General features: G+C 34.4%; 1 protein-coding gene and 1 long non-coding RNA gene across 2 annotated transcripts in view; both read right to left on the reverse strand.

The window, feature by feature from the left end:
* LOC129264891 (uncharacterized) overlaps nt 1–143 on the reverse strand; it is a 93,744-nt gene extending 93,601 nt beyond the window's left edge. The window contains exon 1 of the mRNA XM_064102038.1: nt 32–143. Coding sequence (XP_063958108.1) covers nt 32–46 — 15 coding nt within the window. The 5' untranslated portion in view covers nt 47–143. The remainder of the gene's footprint in view (nt 1–31) is intronic.
* Nucleotides 144–16,525: 16,382 nt separating this feature from the next.
* On the reverse strand, nt 16,526–23,078 carry LOC129265979 (uncharacterized). Its single transcript, XR_010293991.1, has 3 exons — nt 22,812–23,078; nt 21,427–21,499; nt 16,526–19,808 (listed from the first exon to the last, which is right to left on the reverse strand). It is a non-coding gene; the product is annotated as an uncharacterized LOC129265979 (long non-coding RNA).
* Between the last annotated feature and the right edge of the window lie 216 nt (nt 23,079–23,294).

Genomic DNA, 23,294 nt, shown 5'->3' on the forward strand with positions numbered 1-23,294 from the left:
TGTGTGAATACCTCAATCAATATTTTCTTACCTCATCTCCCATCATGGTGAATGTCTTTCCAGATCCTGTCTGCCCATAGGCAAACAGACATACATTATATCCATCGAAGCTTGAATCCAATATCTCACTGCCAAGATCATTGAAAATCTGCATTGGAAACAACAAAATATCAAGATTGAAATAATTTTTCATACTTATACTTTAAGTAGATTAATACTAATTTTTAATGCTGAACATCTGGCTCATGAATTAAAAAAACAATTGGATTAGTTCATGACTGTTTCGCTATGGACATCCAAAAAATGGCTGTACAAGCAAGGATTGCAACAAGTATTGTAAGAGGATTACACATGTAATTGAACCAACAATTTGAACATTTCAGATCAAGAGTTTATTTATACAACATTGTGTACATGTTAAAAAATTGTGAATGCATTTTTATATACATTGTTGTAATTGTTAAGGTTAAATTCAAGTGTATATTTATTTATTATTAAGCAACAATTATTAAAACACAACACAAATTGCAGATTTCTCTGATCTACTTCAGAAGACAATTTGAAGTTTACTCATGCAGTTCACTCTATTAAACAAATCTGGAAGAACCATAAGTGAAATGAAATAGCTAAAAATACAAAAGTAAAGCACACTTCTATGCACACCTACATGTATCAGTATGTGAAACAAAAGTGCAGTTCACTTTTTGCTTTAAACAGAGTTTACAAAACAGAAGGTATTTTATGCCAACTTGAAAGACTTCACTTCAGGTCCATCTATTTATTACCATGATTAATATGTGAGGCTTCAAAATAGAGACCCACAATAAAAGATATATATAGACATTCCACTTCTCTGTTTTGGGGGAAATACAACTAGAAAGAGGAAAATGTCTAATTGAGTATTGCATGTCATCCATGAAATTATTTTCTAAGAAGCACCCTAAATGAAGACCCTACTACAGTTTTGAGGGAATCCACCAAACAGATATAATTTTAAACCCTCAAATGGAACCTCCATCCTGCATGGTATTTTGAAATCGAAAATATTTAGAATAAAAACAAATCTGTGTTATTAAGCCTATATCATTTCCCCCCTCAGTAATTCACTTTTCACGTAGTCTATTTCATGCCTCTCTTATTCCTTAATACCAATTGTGATCCGCACATTTTATGCTAGTAAAGGTGTAATTCTTTCATATTCTTAATATTTTGGATGTACAGTAACAGGTAGGATAAATCAGGTAAAACATTGATCTCTTGGATCATTACCAAATATTGATCCATTGGCATATTCACACTCTGTCTCTCTTGTCTGTACTGCTGCTTTAAAAACTCTCTCCTATTTTACCTGCCCACCAATGAAATAATAGCCTCAGTCATGATACATGTACCTTGTCAAAGCCCAGGCCATTTTGTGATGGTTCAGATCTTACATGTAGGTCGGCCTCAAGATCTGGGCTATCATAAACAATTTAGGATGGCCTAAATGTTCTAGATGATGAAAGAGGAAAATGACACTACCCCCCCCCCCTCCCCATCTATTTCCTCTTATTTTCGACAAGTCTCATGCCTCTCAAAAGCATCCTTGGAGTTGATGGAACATATTTATAGATTCTACCTGTATGTTTACAAACAGTTACACTGGAAATGACAGTTGGGTGGCACAGTTCAAACAATCAAGGTTCTCTTTCTTTTCTTCTTCAAATCCTTAAACTAATGTTTGACCAGTGTCCTTTGACAAGGGGTACACATGGAACTCTTAAACAAGGGACCAATCTCAAAAGCTCTGTAAACAGACAGGGGACTTGGTCTGTATGTAGATGTAGTATTTCCTACTACTGAGCATCCTTTGCAAATCTACCATATTAGCTTGGTGATGCCTTTGTGTCTTTGCAGGCTGATATAAATCTGCTTTGGGGAATGGGTTGGAGTGGGAGAGCTGTACAGACAGGGTATTACAGAGTTTTCTCATACAATGAAGGATTCAATGGAAGTCTGTACATAAATACTGCATCTGTACATTTGTAAGACTTCATAAACACAATCCCTGGTTACTTGTACCATTCTGTACAGAGCCTTTGTACAACCAGGCAACAACAAATGGACCTTGATGAAATATAGGCTTTTTAAAGTAGATTTAGGCCTCAATCATTAATAACAATATCATTATCTATTTTTTTTCTAAATGATATTATGGAAAGGACTGCCCGACTATCAAGCTGAATGATTGAAAATACAATCACCTAATTAAATTTAGTAATTTTGTTCACTAATATTATACGAGATGCATCTTACTTCTACTAACGACTCAAGCAATGTGCAGTTGTATACGAAGGCCTACATGTACATTACATCAGCCTCATAATGTTACATGTTGGCCAACATGTATATCCCACAAAATGCTCATGATTTTTTATTTTTCATATTAAAAAAATGGAAGGAAAATTCAATGGTGTCAAGAGCAAATAAGATATGAATATAAAATTACAATTTCTTTTCAAGTCAGTCATTAAAAACAAATCACATCACAGTCCCATCGCATTTTTGCCTAAGGGTCTTGTGACTCTCGAGGAAAAGAATATTCCCCAGGTCAGAACAGCAACTTCACATGTCAATCTAGATGATTGTAACTACCTGTTACACAGTACATTTACAGGGGACAGAATGAGTATTTGTCTTTTGGATTGGGACCTTTCATGTCAAAGATTATGTTTGCATCAATGTTATAATGTGTGTTACATGCTAAGAGCTTTGCATGGTTTTCATATGCCCACTCACTGTGCAATAAACATTACAAGGTCATATTACCGCTCTTCTAATATTTGACAGTTCTAATGGAAGACAGATAATGGTAAATGGCAACAAACTGAAGTACATGTATGTCACGCATGTGTTTATATATTTTTAACTTTTGTAAGTCAATGCAATTATCTAGCCTATGTGATTTTAATTTTACTCTTAATAACTTATCAATGCTAAATACATCACCCTCCCCCCCCCCCCAAAAAAAAAGAGAAAGGTTCATACTATAAGTATGAAAGTAGGCCTATATTACCTGTATATATGAGCAACATTTTCAAATTTTGTTTCATATAACTTTCATAACTATGCCTAAATTGCCTATATCATAAATTATTCATACTCATAGATAAATATATCTACAAACCAGAATATGAACTTAAATACAAGAAGACAAACTATATCACCCAAGATATTCTTTTGCTGATACAGAGTGCACTGTACAAATTATTTTCAAAATCGGCTAACTTAGCAATAAGGTAAAAAATCAACACCAACAACATTCAGTAATCACTATGTAATATCGTTTTTCAAAGCAAAGGTCACAATGTTAGATTGAAAATAAACGTGACAATTTCATGCAAGTTTACATATGCCTATTGTTTTACATGTCAGTCGACATCATGTACCCAAGACAGAACATGATGGGACTTTAAAATGGGCGGAACAAGTTTAGGCCATATTGTATTTTTTTCCAGCTTGACTTCTGTGCATGAAAAAAAATCTATGCTTGATCTCCCTATAACTGTAAAGTCTGTACCAAGAAACCCATTTTCTTATATCTCTGTAACACTCTACATGTCTACAAACACACAAAAAACTTCTTGTACAGAAGCCTTTATACAGCAACCAATGACATGGGTGAGTGGTTGACTTTGTACACAAATGATAAGCATAGGCCCTATAAAAGCAGGTTGCACTCACTTCAAGAATTGTACATGTGCCAATATATCACAGGTTTTTGTGTACCGTTGCCATGGAAATGCCCTGATCCTGAAAGGGGTGCATGCATTGTGTCTTGTTATGGTGGACCTCCACAGGTTTGACCCCTTGGAGATCATTCCTTGGGATGTAGTCTCATGAATTAAGCCCCTTTCATGTTGTGTTAAAAAGATCAAACTGGTGAGAGTTGCTTCAGGGGTTAAATTGAAGACATACCACATATATACAGTTTGTAAGCAGTACATAAACTTTGATGAATGATCAATATCGTCAAAGGCAAAACACCAAACTACAAATACATGTATGATTCTGTAGAATTATAAACTCAAAACTTTAAAGACACGTCTCTTTTGATAATCAAGGGTACAGCTTTTAATTTTTACAAGTTCTTTATCAACATGGACTTGGTTCTTCCTGTTGTTACCACTACAATAGTAGCTAAAGTTATGTAAATGAATATGGTTTAAAATTCAAATCAAGCATATTAAAATTCCCAAATTATTTCATGTACTTGCATATAAAAATCAAAACTAAGGTCTGAATTGGAAGTCTAACCTGCTAAATAGAATGACAGTTGAACTTGGTGAATTGTGAAGTTTTTACAGACATGAGAGTATTTCTGAGTTTCATTGGAATAGTTTGTTTTGATCAGTCACATACCAGTGCATTGGGATGCACTCTCAAATTACGACGACACCAGATATGAGGAATGATTTGAATCTTGGCAAGATGCCGAAAGTAACCGTTGAATTCTGCTAAGAACGTAGCTAAATTACCCTGCTAGATCGTTAAAGAGTTTATGGTTTCTATTGTGTTCCTACCTTAGCTTTTAACTTATTCACTTTCTCCAGTCAATCTATCCCATACCCTTTCAAGTTTCAATCTTTTTCCTCTGCTTTTTTCTTCTGTCTTTATTTTGATTAAGTTTCTTCGGTTGATGTGATTTGCTTTTTTTATATGTGCTGTGATTCTGATGAAATCAACAATATCCTTATAGTTTCAAAAGAAGTGCTAGTGTAGACAAACTAGATTGCTCAATTTCCCAACATAAAGATATTGTCAATTTATGGAAATAAGTTTGATATATAGACCTACACAGTCAAGAATTTTTCCTGTAAACTTGTTATTTTTCTGCCTCATTCATTGCATAACAGACAAAACCTGCAAATTCAACAAACAAGATCAGAACACAAGTAATGTTACCCTTGTTTCGCATTTCCTTTCAAATGCAATACATTATATTATGACACTGGTATACATGTACACGTATATACCTTCTTACAATATAGTGTACCATATTATATTATGATCTTATTGTTCACCAAAAAGTCACTGACACCAATAGTCCAATATGTACCTGACCAAAAAAAACAGAAGATGTTGTAACGGTATAGACATAGCAGGTGCTAGGTGAGAGATCTGATTGGCAATTAGGACGAGAAGATAGGTCGCTCATCAAATCCTTGTTTACTTGCTCTAGCTAGCTCATTCCTTGCATGTTGAATAACATTAGCTGTGTTCAGATGAGACTTTATAATCCTAAGTTATGTAACTGATAGAGGCCTACTGCTAAACACAAAGGACAGGCCTAAACAACATTTACACTTCTTGTATTAAAGGAGAATGAAACCCTTGAAACCAGCTGAATCCATATCAAAGAGAAAAATCAAAGAAACATATTGTTGAAAGTTTGAGGAAGATTGAATGAATAATAAGAAAGTTATGAGCATTTGAATATTGAGATCACTAATGCCATGTAGATCCTCCCATTGGCAATGCGACCAAGATCTGTGATGTCACACATTACTTAAGTTCTTATTTTACTTATATTCTCACTTTTATAGAGTCTATCACAAGGTGAGGTGTTCTCTTTATGAGAGGACAAGTACAGAGGTTTCACAACATTATATCATTGAAGAATCGTTTGTCATATGATTAGAATGAGCAAAAAGAGATGTTTTGGGGTACATTTTCAGTGTCCAAAAGGGGAGAGTTGTTCATCTGTGACATCATAGATCTTGGTCGCATTGCCAATGGGAGGATCTCCATAGCATTAGAGATCTCGACATTCAAATGCTCATAACTCTTCTATTGCTAGTCCTATTTTACTCAAACTTTTGTTGATCTTTTTCTTTGATTTTTCTGCTTTCACAAAAGCTAACTTGCTCCAAGAGTTTCATTCTCCTTTAATTACAAATTTGGCCTAGTCCTAACCAAGAAATCCAACAATTTGAGCAAGGAGGCATGAGTGGTATTTGCAATGACAATAACTTCATGAAGTTTAACATGTTCTTCTCCTTTGTGTTTTGTATGATATTTGGAATAGTCAACTATACAGTGCGTATCAAAAAAAGTTTACACTTAGAAAAAATCCTGTAGAATTATACATTTGTGATATCCTGAAGAATTTTCCACATTTTAATATTGGTACAGATCCATTTAAGCAAATGACGATATAACTGTCAAAAAATATTTCCGCTTGAGTGAGCACCACTTACTTTTGAAAAGTTAGTGAAAAATGATTTGCGCAGAACTTTGAAATAGTTATGCAAATAAAAGTAGCCCTTAATCATGAAGAACACGTGGAATTTAGCTAGTAAAAGTGATTTTAAGATATTTTTACCTTTTTTAACCCGTTTCCTTGCCCCAAAACACTTTGAAGAGTGCATTAGGGCCACTCCCCCACACACCGAGGCCATCGTGACGATATTTGCTTTACACTGAGCTGTGATTTACATGAAATGGCTTAGGCTTGATTTTCATTTTGTTAATCATTGTCAAGCTTGGAAAAAGTGTGGAGAAACAAGTATTAAATGAAAAATGAAATGTAAACCCACTTTAAATAAAAACTTAGTAAAAAAATGCTGGAGATGTCTGATATATAAAACTTTTGTTCAGATTCAGTTATGTCCTCAGATCCAGCTGGCACAAAAAGGGTAAAGGTTGTGCTTAACTAAGTGTTTCAATTTCAATTTGGGTGGCAAAATTATTTTTATACAAAATGCTTGAATGTATCCGTTTTATATCAATTGACTAAAAGTGCAAGGAAAATGTATGAGAAATGTTTCGCAGGGTAAGTTTGATTTCCTCTTTTCCCCTAGACACAGCGTGAAAACAAGCATTTCTGCGCAAAAAGATTTCTGCGAACTTTACAAAAATTGACAGTGCTCACTCAAGTGTAACATTCTGTCAAAAATTTTACTTTCATTGGATGGATAAGACCCAAACCCAAGATTGTATGTGAAAAAATTACCCACATGTAGTAAAATTTGTAATTCCCAGGGCTTTTTCAAAGTGTAAACTTTTTTTTGATACGCACTGTAGAATGTGAATTTATGTTATTCTTGAAGCTTCTGGAATAAGTACCTAGTGGTTCAAATTCTTTATTAGTGCAACATGAACACAGTCACATGTAATATGGTTGAATGAAAGTGGGGGACTGAATGGGGGAAGACCATTTAGAAATAATTCTTGTTATGTCCAGAGGGGGACAAACATCACTGATGCATGCTACATGTAAGTGCTGATAAATCGTCTCAAATACAGGGAAGGAGGTATTTTTAAAAAAAAATGCAAAAATCAAGAATAGTAACATGAATATCAGAGCTGATAAGAAAGATAAGAGTAAATAAGATGGATATCAATGGCATTTGCTGTAAAGGGTTTAAAAAATCGGAGATGTACTAGAGGTTTCACTCCTGTTCCATATATAGTAATCGGGTATTGCGCAACTCCAATTAGTATACTTTCAGAAAGCAATTTACATAGGTCCTAACTGTAACATGGCATCCCTGCCAAGCAATAAACTAGCAAATAAAATTGCTGTATTGTTTGTTATAACTTGTATACATAAAAATATTACATAAATACATATTTAATTAAATATATTGGAGAAAAAAGAAACATTGCTTAATACTTTAAAAACATTTATTGCCAGAAAAACTATTACATCTTTATTGCCATAACTACTGTATCAACGTCAACAAACCCACAATGTGTCTTCATTCGCAGATTCTAATCTCTTACATGTAGATTTACAATAAGGATTGAAGAAGAGTTCAACATACAGGGCAGACTAGAGAGGGAGGGAGGGAATTGCACTTTCAGTGGGGGGTTCTTGCATTCATTTCCTCTCTGCGTCTGCACTCAGATAAAGGTGAAGAATCTACTGGCCTCCATGACCATAAACTCATGAATGCTATCAAACACTCAATAAAAATACTGGAAGAATGTCAGGTACTGTAGGCATTGACAACTGCCGAGTTTCTGTGAAAACGCTTTTTCAAGGACATTTCTCATATTTTGTATTCCCCTTGGAGAATTACATTGCGATATAAATCTTGTGTCTTTCCCTGGATATATGATAAACAATGCATGAATAAGGTATTGGCTAATTCATCGTTCCACACAATACAATTTGTTTATAGTATGTAACAATTAGCACTTAATAATATTCAAAGGGATAAGTTACTGTAAATTATTTTCAAATTACTGAAATGAACATCTTTATCTCAGTTTTATTTGAAAAAGAAATGCATGATTAAATTTGCATGTACAGAGCTTTCAATTATCCATAAAAGAGTGGCTTTAAAGTCCACTCTGTGCCATTCAACTCTGCATATGAACAGTTGCTTCTTCATTTTTTTCCATGTTCATACTTCATCTTACCCCCTGCAGAGCTTAATCCAATACAGACATCTGGAGCAAAGCTGCAATCAATCACACATGTACATTGCAGCGGCAAATGGCTTTTGTATTAGATTGAATGCGTGAAATCACAGGCACAGAACCATATATTGTTTGTCAACACACGTATAACACCATTAGCAGTTTTAAAGATAGTTCCACGTAGCACAAGCAAATATTACATATTGTAATTCTAACTGTTCTGAGTGATGTATGGAAGAAAAATGAGTATAAAGCTTAGATTTGAATCCCCTAAAAGCATACAAAATACCAGTACTTGTGAATTAACTGATCATAGGCCTATACTTGACTCCATATTTGTTTAAAGCAAAATGAGAAACAAGTCTTCATACTTTTCTAGGCATTCAATATAAAATGCATGAAGAGTAATACCTCAGTCGTTTTTAAAATTTTTGAACCAGCTCTATATAGGTGGTTTGAATTAAAATAAATAAAATGGCTGTTTTAGACTCGCCGTTTGGCCGCCGTAGAGAAAGTGTGACCGAGGTATAAGATGTAGCATCATTATCCTGATAATCTAGATCATCATCATCATCACCACCAATAACATCATCATCACTATTTGATAACATCTTATAGTCATCTGATAAGCACTACATTAAAGTAGATTATAATTATCATACTTTTGTCCGGAAACAATGGATTGTTTCATTTGCAAAAAAACAGTAAATAATAGATGATAACAAGTTAAGTTGTAAAGAAAGAAGTTATTATTTTTCAGTAATGCATGATTCCAATCTTTTCTGTCCCAATCCAGTTTGTGGTTTTGATTATTAAGAAAAAAAGGTTTTATTGCTGGTGCTTTATGATATATATATCATTTTATAAATGTTCATTTTTAACCAATTAAATACAAAATGCTTTTAATGTGTCAACCCAGCATGTAATAACTCATCTTGTGTTCCAAACAATTTAACACCAGTAGTCTGCATCAATACCATGATCAGACCAATCCAGTTAATCAGCAAAGAGGACTCAGTTCCTGTTGAAAGGAATTAGATGTCTAAAGGAGATTCTTACATGGAATAAACAGGATTAATTTTGAGCTTTATACCCCTATCCTAATCCCATTTTGACACTATACAAAACAGTTTAGGCCGTGTTTATGCTTCCACTTTTCAGGCCAGAATCAGCGTTTCCAAACGTGATTAGTCCAAAACACGGTTGCGTACATGCTTACTTTGATTTAAACGCTGTTTCGTAAACTCACAAAAAGGTGCGTATGTAAACGTAGTTTGACCAGAATCAGGCTTTATGGGGAAGTATAAACAGAACCACGATCGTAAACGTGTTTAAATGACGCCATTTGGTACATGCTTCCAGTGAGATGAAAATCCGCGGGCAAATACAGTCGCATTGCTCCATGGTCGCATGTTACCTCCATGGAATTACCTCTCATCTCCCTTGTTTTGCATGTGTAGTACTATTACTAGTATTACTCTTCCAATTTGTCATCACGATGAATGTTGAGGGATTTACACCCAAAAAAAAAGAAAAACCCTGGAACGTGAGTTATAATGAGGAGACATCGCCAGATGCCCCAGTAGTATAAACAAATAGATATTTTATTATTTTGCATACTTAATATTCTTTATTTTTCTTACTATTATCCTCACCATGGTGGAAATTATATGGCTATATCAAGAATGACTAAAATATCGGAAATTGTTCGATGTTTATATACCAGTTGACGTACCTTCCCCATAACAACACTCGGAAAGAAAAAACTTTCGAAAAAGGGCGCGCCAAATTTGACCTCGCTTTCCTGCTCAACGAAAATTACGATGCGAAGCCAGCTGGAGATCGTGATTTCGTCTCTGAAAAGTTAAGCATAAACAGCACTCCCAGAACCACGTTTACGATCGGCGTTTTGAATCGACGTTTGAAAACGCTGATTCTGTCCTCGCAATGGAAGCATAAACACACCCTTAGACTGAGGATAACAGCTTGCATCAGATTAGAGAAATCTAACTTGGGTTTTCCCTGATTATGGTATATGTAGGCATTCATGTACATGTACATGTAGGCCTATCCCCAGGGCTACATCAGCTTAAAAAAGAATGACAAGGCCTTCCAGCATTTCACTGTGAGGAATGAGGATCTAAAGTTTTTAATATACTTTCGTAAATTAATGCTCTTGAGTACAACTTGAATAATCTTTCATTGGTTTCATTTCTAAAAGCATGGACTATAAAAAGAGATCTTCAACCCTTCTGACGCCACTAGCTTCCACATCAAAACAATGTTTCTACATGTATATTGTAGTTGGGAGTACTGAAGAAAATGTGAATAACAAGATCAATAAAATAAATTATTGCAACATTTGACCATTATTTTTCATCATCAAGAAACAAAATTGTGACTTACAAAAAGGAAAATTCAAGTGAAAAAAAAAAGAAAGTGGACTCAGCATTCTGCATGCATGGATTTTCCCCCTTAGCCCTACATATGTACATGTAGGTAAACTTCTGCGCATTCAAAAGTATGACACTGCTCCAGAGAATCCCAAGCACTAACTTGGGTATTATTTGAAAAAAAAAGTTTGCCTCTCTCACCAATCATCCCCTTGTTTGTACACATCTCACCCTCTACATTACAACCGATACAGGTATTCTTTAATAGCCCCTTATTTCATGCCCATCCTATTCATAACCATCTCCATTTACAACAAGTTTGACCACACCTTTGTGTTAAGCTACTGAAGTAATAAAGACACCAGGCCTGCCATTGAATATCTTCCTATTATTCTATTGAAAAGGAAAGCTTGAATACCAGTCGAAGTGGGACTCTGCAATCAAGGTATAATCATGAAAGGGTGAGGATGGTATAGATCATCGGAGTTAGGCCTACATAAGTGTAGGTACAGATTAAGCTCTGATAAGTGATAACCCAAAATGACCTTGCCATGAGCAAGTTCAAAGTCGTGTTTTCACTTTAACTGTTGATTAATTGAATTTTGATATACTGGTAATGTAAATATTGTGTGCAATGAAATAAAAATAAGTGAAAACCAATAATGGATAATATTGGTCTATTGCTCGAGAATACTTCTTCATCTCCATCTTCTTCTCTGACCATTGAGCATGTGTCATTTCATATTGCCTAATCAAATTCAATATCTTTCTACTTAATCAACATAGAATGAAAAAATATATAGACTTATTAAAACACACTAATAAAATATCTATAGGTAAATGGGTAATGCATGAATGATGCTATGAATCATTTTTGCTTTTCAGAAGTTTTACACTATGTTTCTTCAAAGTGACTAATAAATTTTGAAACTGATTTCAAGGATGGCCTATATCATATCCAGGCCTGGTCATTGTGACATCATACCTTAAAATAGACCATGAGGACATGAACAAGAACCCTGCTACCCCCATCACTCACTAATTCCATTAGGCGTACATACATGTTAGTCTAATATCCCTAACTTCAATCCCAAACTCGTCAGACATCATCCCACCTCAGCCTCTCCATACATCAAAGGGATGAGAATCACAAGATATACTAGTAATATGACGTGGAACACTGTTTTTCTCCTTTACTCTCTGAGCTCAATATTTCTTTTCTTTCCATCTAAAAATATCTGATGAACGACGACGACGCTCTTTCCAGGGCAGGGATGAGTCAGTAATTTTAGAACTTGTACAACAGATGTATACGTAAGTGTCTTATCAGCTTCACCTTTTTGGTGATTTTTATTTGGGTTAGTTTTGTAGTATGCTTGAATTTTTTTATTAAGTCAAGGTACAGCTAGCAATCAAATAATTAAAAAAAAATCCACTCTTCCTCCTTAACTTGTACAACTTGGATTTTGGAACCAAAATTTGATGAGCATCAGTGTTCATTTTGTGATTACTGATGTTCATAATAGCACTGTAAAAGTGCTATATGCATTGATTTGATTTCATTACAGTGGAACAACTTTCCTCATCTAACTCTGCTTTATTAATGTCATAAATTCCCTACAGCTAGCTAGATAACACTTTTAATAATCCAATTTTAGAAATACATCTCTGCTAGAAGCACACTGACATTCACACTCAATGCTACTTTCCTTAATAAATATGTCAGGATTAATAATTAGCTTTCAATTTAGGCACAAATATGTAAAATGCTTGATTGCAAAGTGGAAAGTGCATTGTACTAAATCCTTGAAAGAAATTGGTAGATATTCTCTGATTTCTGTGTACCTTTGAGGAGAAAGGACAATTTCATCTTCCTGTGAACTCAGTCAATAAAACCTGGTTACCAATAAATGGCACGGACATAAATTCCCATCCATTTGCGCACAACAAAATCAAGAATACATCCACATTATAGGCCTACAGTGTATGTACAGGAAAGTGAAAGATATATTTGTTTGTAAAATTACCTACAGTTGAATTATGGAAAGCAGTTCAATGCGAAAAATGCAACAATTTTTATCTACAACTGATGCATTATGAAAATACAAATTATTAATGAAAATATAAGTATGTGTAGGTTACATGCCCCCCCCCCCAAGTTATATGCAAGTACTGTACATGTACTTTAGTGTCTCATACTTGTAGAAGTAGTAAGTGTAAAGTTTATGAGTTAAAATGTGCATGCCGACAAATGTACCCATAAATCAATTTTAACAAGGGAGAGATGAATAAAAACATTGAACTTCGACATTTTGTAGTCTGATGAATAGCAACCTGTAGTGTCCAAACGAATGGAAAAATAACCAAGACTATGTGTACATTTAAATTACATACATCAATAAAATGTGTTCCCACTTTTAATATAATACAAGGACTTTAATGTAAATGATTACACAATATAGCCCTTGGCTCTACATAATAATCACAGTACTGTATACTGTTGGTGCACATCGTGTCCACTTTCCAGTGGTCCAATTTTCTCTCTTCATTGTTCATGGTCACACATTCATTCACAACTTTGAGCAGTAAATATAGTCAATAATTATTGATCATTTCATTTTCATCATTGGGAGAGATTTCGAAACAATCTGTATGGTAACAGTTAAATGTTAATAGAATTGAATAAACAAGATGCTAATTGATGTACGTAGACCTACACATACAGGCCTATAGTCTCTGGTATAGAGCCATAGTGATGGAATCATCATTTATAATTTTTATTTTTACGGCTCTAATGTAAAAATAATAATAATAATACTTACATGTACAATGTTTACATGTAGGATATGTACAGGTTTACTTAATCATTGCCCAATATATTTTGGCTAATCTAAAAATATGAATTTATTTCTGTCATGGTTCTACTTAATATCAAAATAATTTGTTTACATGTAGGTCTTTGACAAGCCATGATCCGCAAGCTACATACGTATATTTCACATGCATCTTTAAACAGCCTTTCATTTTTCCCATTCAAACTACCAATTGAATGGACTTTAATATATTCTGGAACAGTTCAAGATCTTTCATCTACATGTATCAGAAAATTAATTCTATAGATTCATATCAAAGCAGCTTCCGACTTTTGACTTTCCGGTTGAAATTACACTGCCTGCCTTTGTCCTTGGGCGTGTCTACTATTCCAGTAAAAATTTCAATAGACACAATGTATCAACTTTCACTTGACTCAGCCTCAAGGCATCTGGGCATTACAATAGCCCTTGACTGACCTCTCAATTTAGCTTCATTCTGTGTTCGGCCAACTGACTGCTCCAAATCAATACTCTGTTCTAGTATCATAGGATGGACGGATGCCATGTGATGGAGCAGAATGACACCCCTCGAGACGATGACTGACCGATGGTGACAAAAGCGTGTTTGAAGACTCCATACCATCACTGCATGGTGTCTTACTTCAAAGGTTCATCCATATTTGATGAGCTCCCTTTCTACTCAAAGGACAACGTCCTATCCACTTTCACAATAGCATGAATGGGACATTATTGTTGGTGCAATGGAGGCGAACAATACGCAATATTTATACGCAACTTATTTAGAATCCAAACCTTGGTGCTGGGAATCGATATAAGAATGTTTTGTAGGTCTAAATATTGCCCATTAAACAGCTAAAAGGACTGACTGTTAGATCTATGAATAAAAATACTATCATGTATAAACTTACTATGTAGGCCTATATGTTATTCAGGGATAAAGTTTTGCAAAGCTACACTACATAAACATGTCCTTGGATCTATAGGGGCCAGCAAATTGTATTAATAACTATCTTTCATACAAAAAGTCATCTAAGATTTCCTCTTTGATATCATTTTCTTGTTCTTCACAGACCCTTCATTGATCAGATGAAAACACAGTTTTCAAGGACAGTTTATTAATTACAGAATATGGCTACTCATCTTAGGTGATCTATTTTAAACCCCTTAAGGACCTCTGGCCATTAATATTACATCACTATAAAGCAATGATTACATATTAAATGCCAATTGGGGACCACTTGATAGTGTTAAGCCCCATCATGGAAGATTTACAGTTATAATGGACGCCAATTATAGTGATGGTGAATGATACAGGGAAATATTTTTTTCAAGAACCCAATTGACATTTCTAACTTTTTTTTTTAAATGAAGTCAGTTTATTGCTATAGCTCAGCAGTCCAAAAGCAAGTTTATTATTCTATCTATTTGAAGCTCCAAATAATAACAATTGAAACCGATTGAATTTCATCAAGTACCATGCAGGACAAAAATCATTATATTCCTAGTAGTTCAGATAAATTAATGAACTACATGTACATGTATCATTTAACAAAACAATATATTTCTTTTTCATAGCCGCACGCAGCGGGGGGGGGGGTGGCTGCAGTTACCCCCAAGGAATTTTGAAAATTTACATTTTGTTACTGAAAATTTTTACGAAAGTCACCAAAATTATGTGCCAAATCCTTCAATTTAACTTGACAAAATGCAAAAACGCCCCAATGACAAGCTTGGTCGCTTCGCTCCCTCGCTTTTGAGGTTTCTTCGAAAAGTTTATGCATCTGCTGCCCCAAGAGAAAATTTTCTGTGTACAGCCATGTTCTTTTCTTTAAAGGAGAATGAAACTCTTGGAGCAAGTTAGCTTTTGTGAAAGCAGAAAAATCAAAAAATAAGATCAACAAAAGTTTGAGTAAAATAGGACTAGCAATAAAAGAGTTATGAGCATTTGAATGTCGAGATCACTAATGCTATGGAGATCCTCCCATTGGCAATGCGACCAAGATCTGTGATGTCACACACGTACAACTCTCCCATTTGGACACTGAAAATATACCCCAAAACATTTCTTTTTGCTCATTCTAATCATAAAAAATTCATATGACAAACGATTCATCAATGATATAATGTTGTGAAACCTCTGTACTTGTCATCTCATAAAGAGAACACCTCACCTTGTGATAGACTCTATAAAAGTGAGAATATAAGTGAAATAAGTACTAAAGTAATGAGGGAGTTGTACGTGTGTGATATCACAGATCTTGGTCGCATTGCCGATGGGAGGATCTACATGGCACTAGTGATCTCAATATTCAAATGCTCATAACTTTCTTATTATTCATTCAATCTTCCTCAAACTTTCAACGATGTGTTCCTTTGATTTTTCTCTTTGATATGGATTCAGCTGGTTTCAAGGGTTTCATTCTCCTTTAATGTATGATTTAAAATAAATAAAGGAAAAACCTTTTATTAAGAAGAGCTTTTTATTCACTCCTGTCTCACTCTTCAAGCATATCAGCTTTTGCTACACAAAAACGAATTTACCATACATGTATTTGTGTCTTGTACATCCATATACGCTTGGACATGTTCTCTGAAATATCACTTTGCACGATTCAAGAGATTCAAGGTAAAAGATTTTGTCTGATTCATGGAATAAAATGCCGCTGCATCCCCGGGGTAGAGAATGTCTTGTTGGCCAAGGGTATTTGGCCTACTATCGGCCGATAAAGGGGTTTTCAGAAGTCTTTCCATATTTGGTTGTTGATGGTTTCCCCTGGCATCAGCATCCATTTAAGGGTTTCTCTCCTCTATTTCTTGTGAAGCTTCTCATCTCCAACGAAGTTTCATGGATGATAATATGTTTGAATATATAAAACTTTTAATATTTTTATCACTTTTGAACCTCCTCTCAAATTTTTCCCTTTGGTACAGTAGGTCAAAATCTGAATTATATTCATCACCTTTTTTTCTTTTTGAGTTTTATTATCATTGTCCCCTCAATGATTGAATACCTTTAATAGTATTCTTTAATTCTTTACAAACAGCTCACTTCTTGTGTCTAACACCGCGTTACTAAAACCAAAATATTCTCATGATTTATTTTCACCTTGTGTGCTTCAGGAGCTTAAATACAATTGTCAACATTTTAAATTCTTTATCGACATAAAAACACAACAAATCACAATTAAAAATCTACAGTGTATGATGACAAAAAAATATAATAGGCCCAATAGCAAAGAAAATTTATTTGTCACCTACAAAGATACACTGGAGAAAAGGGCAATTTTTGCTCTTAAATGTTGGAAATAGCCCTTGAAAGTGGCAAAAATGTCCCTTCCCCTACTCCCTCTATTTTACCGACTTCTCTCTCTTTCTTCCACAGCCCAATATCCAGAATAAAAATTGGCAAAGATTCCCAAGGGGACAACCAGTAGGTAATTTGTTACACTGCATGCCCTAGAGACCCTTCCTCTTGGTCTGTTTTTTTTCATCGCTATCCCATCTTTCACACATCTGTTTCGTGATAGGACGCTTGGTCGGGGATGATTGACTTCTACCCATCGTGTGCGCTCGGGTAAGCTCAAATTTAAGGCAGCTGCATGAAGTAACCACCAAGACAACAAAAAAGAGAGGGAATGTACACTACAAACTCACACTGGCCTGGGGAAAATGGGAAGTGTATGAAAGCATGATGTGGCATTATACCATTCAGATCTTCAATAGCCTCTAGATGCTGTTTTATTTCAGATGAGAGGTGCATACCTACACAGCTGTTCTGAGTCCTCCTTTTGCTGAAAATTTCAAATTCAATTTCAAATTTCTAACTCTAAACTATTTTGTATTTGCTTCATTTGTATGTCAAATCGGAATAACAATATAATACATGTATATATAAAGTTCTTGATTATGATACAACGTCCCTATGCACTTCCCATGGACTTGTTGGATAGTACATGTAGGTGGCTTATGCCCTGCAGCCTTTTACAGAGCAGAAGCATAAAAAGAATAGATTCCTGCCAGGTACCCATTTACTAAACTGGGTTGAGTGTAGCACAATGTGGATCAATTTCTTGCCAAAGGAAATTATGCCATGGCTGGCATTCGAACCCATGATGACCCTCTGTTTGAAAGTCAGAAGACTACATGTACACTGTTGAAAATGATTTAAACAACGCTGTTTATTATGTGAATCACACAATAGCTGTTTAAACATTTTAAACAAGTGTTTAAAATCTTAAACAACAAAGTTTAAATTCAAATATTTAATCATCAATAATTTAAGCATGGTTGTTTGAGATTTTAAACACTTGATTAAAATGTTTAAACAACTACAATGCGATTCACATAGTAAACAGCATTGTTTAAATTATTTTTAACAGTGTGTACTTGTAGTTGACTGGTATACATGTATGACTATTTCTATGCACTTATGAAGCTGTGATGAAATTATGTTAAGTATTGTATTAATCGAAAAATGAGTCTGATATTTTTTTAAGGTGTGTGTATGTATTACACTGGATTTCTGTGGATAACGAAACTTGTATCACAGCAAAGAAAAACTAGAAAGTATAAAGAGAAGAGCATATTAATCAGGTTCCTGTTTATTTGTTGAATAAATTGTGCTTTTAAGCCAAATGTACTCCAGGTTATGTCAGTAAAAGGTTTCTAATCCAATTACAGTACTGGATTGCATCTACTTGATCTTACTCTTCTGAATGAGGTCAAAAGACACCAAGACTCAGGAGACGCTTACTGGCTCATTCAATAATTCAATATACACAAAATATGTGTATTTCAAAAACTTTGTTCTAAAACAAAGCAAAATGAACAATTGTATTTCAGAGACCATATGTAAGATCATGTAGTTTGGTATCAAAGTAATATGGATAGCATTATCAATATTCTGTCAGCCTTTGTTTATTTCAGCCTTGAAAATCATGTTTTACTCTGGAAGTATACCTTGTTAATACTATTAGCATTGATTAAAGCAATCAAAATAATAATATTTTCATTCCATTCTACATAGCATGTTTATCATTATTTCAAGTTTACATGTACCTATTCAAACTAGAATAGTGAATTCAGGTTTTAATAAAGGGAATGAGATGCATGCCTTGTAATGGTTCCAGCAGATAAACCCAAAATACCAAACAGCACACAAAAAACTCAATATCAAACGAAAATCAATAAAACAATTTCCAGATCACTATTCATGAAAGAACAAGTATTTATCATTCTCTGTCAGATGTGAATAGACACTGGATGCAGTCAATGACTCTCTTCTTTAATCTTGCATATTTCCTCTCATTTGTCAAAGCTGTCAGGGACAAAATGAAATACCTTTGTCCTGGGAACACTTTAACCTAAACAATAGCTTTAATAATGACTGTGAATATGACTCTTTGTATAGATCTACGGAAGAGCATGCCCAATGAGATCTTTTCTACTCAATACGTATGGAAATTCGATTTCATAAATTTTGAAGGGACAAACTTAATCCAGCTCATGTGCATATTTGTTTCTTTTAATATGTACTTTGAAAATTATATAATCATATTAAATGTAATGTTTATTTGCATTATTTCATGAATTGTACACAAATATGAAAAATCTATGCACTTTAGTTTCATAACTAAAATACGCACACATCAAACAAATGAAGATTAGCGTTTTGGCATAAATGAGCCAACAATGGAATACAAATAAACAAATTATACCTTCAGTGAGCATTGCACATTGGCAAAAACATTTTGAAATTGCATGCTGTATGGTACATGTAATACTCCAAAATTCAAATATCATAGTAAAAATACCATTTGTTCTTTGGATTAAATTAAAAAATCACACATGCATATGAAAATTCTGACAAATCTAAATATATTCTACACAAAATGAAATCAAATTTACAACACTTTTCAGATTAGCAAAAGGGCAACGTGACAAAATATACAGCATAAATGAATTCTCTCTTATGCACTGGATGCATTTCAAAAACAAGATTAGACAAATTCAAAATGCTTTTAAACTCTGAAAGGGCAATGGTGACAAGGCGACTTACCGTCTGCTGTGAGGCATAATTTGGAGCACTTTTATCAAGGGAGAAGTAACAGTAATCAAAGGAGAAGTGCTTTATACGGTCCCGATGATCACTGCATCCCTCTATGCCTTCAATCTGTAAAAAGAACCATTTTTTAGTTTTAAAAAAGTGTGACAAATGAAGATTATTTGATCATAAATAGGATCTTGGGTAGGTCATAAAGATATACGGTTAATTATATTATTAACACACAGAGTTACCAAGACAGTAATTCCATATTTTTAGTCCCTCTTCACTACTCCATATTTAATTTCAATGAAAAAAAAAATGTTTTTGTAAAGATAACAAATGCTAAGGGCAAATTATTATTGCTTCATACTCAAGGCCAAACTATTTTTTCTCTTGATTAAACATCTCAGAGGCAATTTGATTGTCATGCATGAGAGAATGAATGAGAGATACATGTAGAACATCAAGGGATAAACTGTTCAATCAATTGTTGTTTACAAAAAGAAAACAGTTCCTTCAAATACATTTTTGTATTTTTAAAGGTAATAACTAAATCTTTAGATGCATCTCAAGAGAGTCTGCTTCTGCATCATTTATTACCCAGGAAGGCAGGAACCCTGAGGTCCATTTCTCCTCATATCAAGGAATGCACTGTTGCTATTTACATTCTATATGTAGGCCATATACAGGAAGCAAACAGACGGGACAGGCACAATGACACCAAATTCCTCCCTTATGAAGACCCAATAAATTTGATTTCCTAGCCGCACGCTGCATATCAAATTGATTGTTTGGCAATAAGTGTGTACTTTTTTTTCACCAGACCTGCAGTTGGGCTTCCGTAGAATTCTTGGGACTGGATGGTTATTCCATATTGCCCCTGATTTTTAGGGAATCTAATTAGAAGACAAAATTACTGGAATGGGCAGGAGTGAAAAGCAGGCATTTGTGTACACTGTAAACACACAGGGTGCCTTTGTATGAATTTGAGTTCATTCTCAAAGTCAGGCAAGGGCAAAATAGTATAGCGATATGAATGAATACCTGATGTTATTGGTTGCCAGGACAAAACAAACATTCCTAGTAAATTACTTCATTTTGACTAAGACGAATTTTCTTGAAAGGGAATTACAATAACCTCTGCATGCATGGACAGAAATCCCAGGGGGGACAGGGGGACACAATATCAAATGTCCCCCTACTATTTTGAGTCTCATAAGATGGAAAGAAATACATCATTCAAAATCGAAATAAAACATGTATTTTGGATTAGATGACCTTACTTTTTTGATAACCTTTTTTTTGGGCTGGTCAAATTTTCCAGCCCCTGGTCCCCCTACCATTGGGGAGAGATTTTCGCCCTTGTCTACATGTACATGTACATGAAGCCCTACATGTACACGTATATGCATCATGTATGATAACGATAAAGCACAGTATTTTTAACTGATTGCTTTCTAGTTCCTCATTCAATTTCTATTTTATGAAAGCGTTAAAAGTCAACTTGCCATTGAAATTCACATCACACACAGGTACATTGGAATAGGCTACATTGGAACAAAGTCTCTTCTTTACATAGTGAATCATTTACAGTTCAAGTAAAAAAATAATTATCATAATTTCCACTTATTCTTGTTTCACTCTAATACTGCATAAAATGTTTCACACTATTAATCTTATAAGTAATATAACTCTATTTTTCACATCACAAAATGTGACCATGAAATCTAAAAATACACCTTACCTTAGGATTTGCCACACCCAATACATTTTCCTGGTATTCATTCACAACTATTGTGGCTTTTGCATCTTCCTCTCTGCAAAAAAAAAAGAGAGAACAAATGGAAATAAAACCATTTCCAATGAATTTTCATGCAAAATTATGTTAAGGAAGACCTTAATGTGAATACAGCTGTAGCAGGCAATATCGTCTCTCATTATTTTGGGCTGACATTACATCATACTATTAAACAATATACAATGAAATTATTTCATCATAATCTTTTTCTTCATTTTAACTGGAGAAATAGTTACTAAGATCATCTAGTAGGTCCATGTAAATATGTAAATTGCACAATTTGGAACACACTGTACATGCACAAAGCTATTAATACATTGTAGCTCCATGGTACATACTGTACATAGGGCCTACTGGTTGTCTAACTTCTAAGGCAAACTGATCTACTAATTGACAGTAGTGAGTGATTTTATGCTGTACAACCTTACTCCTCGTTGTTCCATCTTCATTGCATATCTTTGCCAAGACACACACAGAAAAAAACATATCATTGGCTAGATTTCCATACAGGTATGTCCTGTCCAATATAATTGGGGGGAAATGGAACAATTATCCAAGACATTTAACAAATAAATGTTGGAGAGCAAAGGAAATAAGACTTTATTCCAATACAAAATTATGAATTTAAATATTAGAAAATAAACATTTATACTACTGTTCAAAGCTTCATTCATATGCCAAGTGGGCCTACATCAAGGAAAAGAAAGAAATTGTCTTCCATCATGTGACATTGCCAATTGCATTGCTACATGTATCACCTTTCACTTTGTTCGAGACATTAATGTTCATGAAAATGTGGTGCAACTCCTACACTGAAATAAATGCAAATACATGTATTTGAAATTGTATACAACATAAAAATGTATTGAATATACACTTTAAACATATAAATTGAAATGATATTGTAAATTTTCTACTTTTATTATCAATTTCCTTTTTTATCATTCAATCAATGAATGAAATATTTAATTTGAACTGTATAGGCCTAGTTCTATAATATAAATGACGACAGTAATGTTTATAAAATATAGATACATGTACTCATGTAGGCTTTTTCAATTATTACTCTTCTTCTTTCTATTAATTCAATCAAAACCAAGTGACTCTTTGCGAAACTTGATCATCTTCCTATCGCCACAAAAAATTGGAATAGCTAGCTTTCCAAAACTGAAAACACCGCATCCACACGCTGACTGCCCCTGCTGGCATTGGTACGCAAGGGATCAACGACAAGAGCTTCCCCCTCATCACTGGCGACAAGACACACTCCAAACTACTACCACTAAGAAGCACAAAAACATCTCATCGAATCTCAAAACAAAGCATTTTACCTTTTACAAATAGGCCGTACACGGACGGCTACTTTTACGTTCGCCATATCACTGTCGCACAAAAATAATTTGACATCTTAGTAAATATCCGAGGTAAGTTTCCATAGCTTGAGTTTTGAAATCGGTTGGTCTTGTTCAGATCTTCCAAGCGCACTCTTCAAATTTCTCAAGATACCGGTACGTACAGAAAACAGGCAAAGCACCTGCCAAAGCGATGCGCTAGCTAGACAGGCACGACGTACACTATCATTTGATTCGTGGCGCCGCGATGGCACCGTACACTGGTAGCTGAAGCTCGAGGTAATTTCTTCACAAGCCCTCTTTTGACAACTGACAGTTTAACTTTCGTCACACTAGATTACCTCTTTGATTAGTGGGGTAGTGGAAATTAAATAAACGATAGTAAATTCACATTCCATTCTAATCTTGATTATTTTTTATTTTAATTTTAGGCCTACGATTGGCATAAGCCTATATTAAATT

The sequence above is a fragment of the Lytechinus pictus genome, chromosome 7 (assembly GCF_037042905.1).
Source record: "Lytechinus pictus isolate F3 Inbred chromosome 7, Lp3.0, whole genome shotgun sequence".
Classification (NCBI taxonomy): Eukaryota; Metazoa; Echinodermata; class Echinoidea; order Temnopleuroida; family Toxopneustidae; genus Lytechinus; species Lytechinus pictus.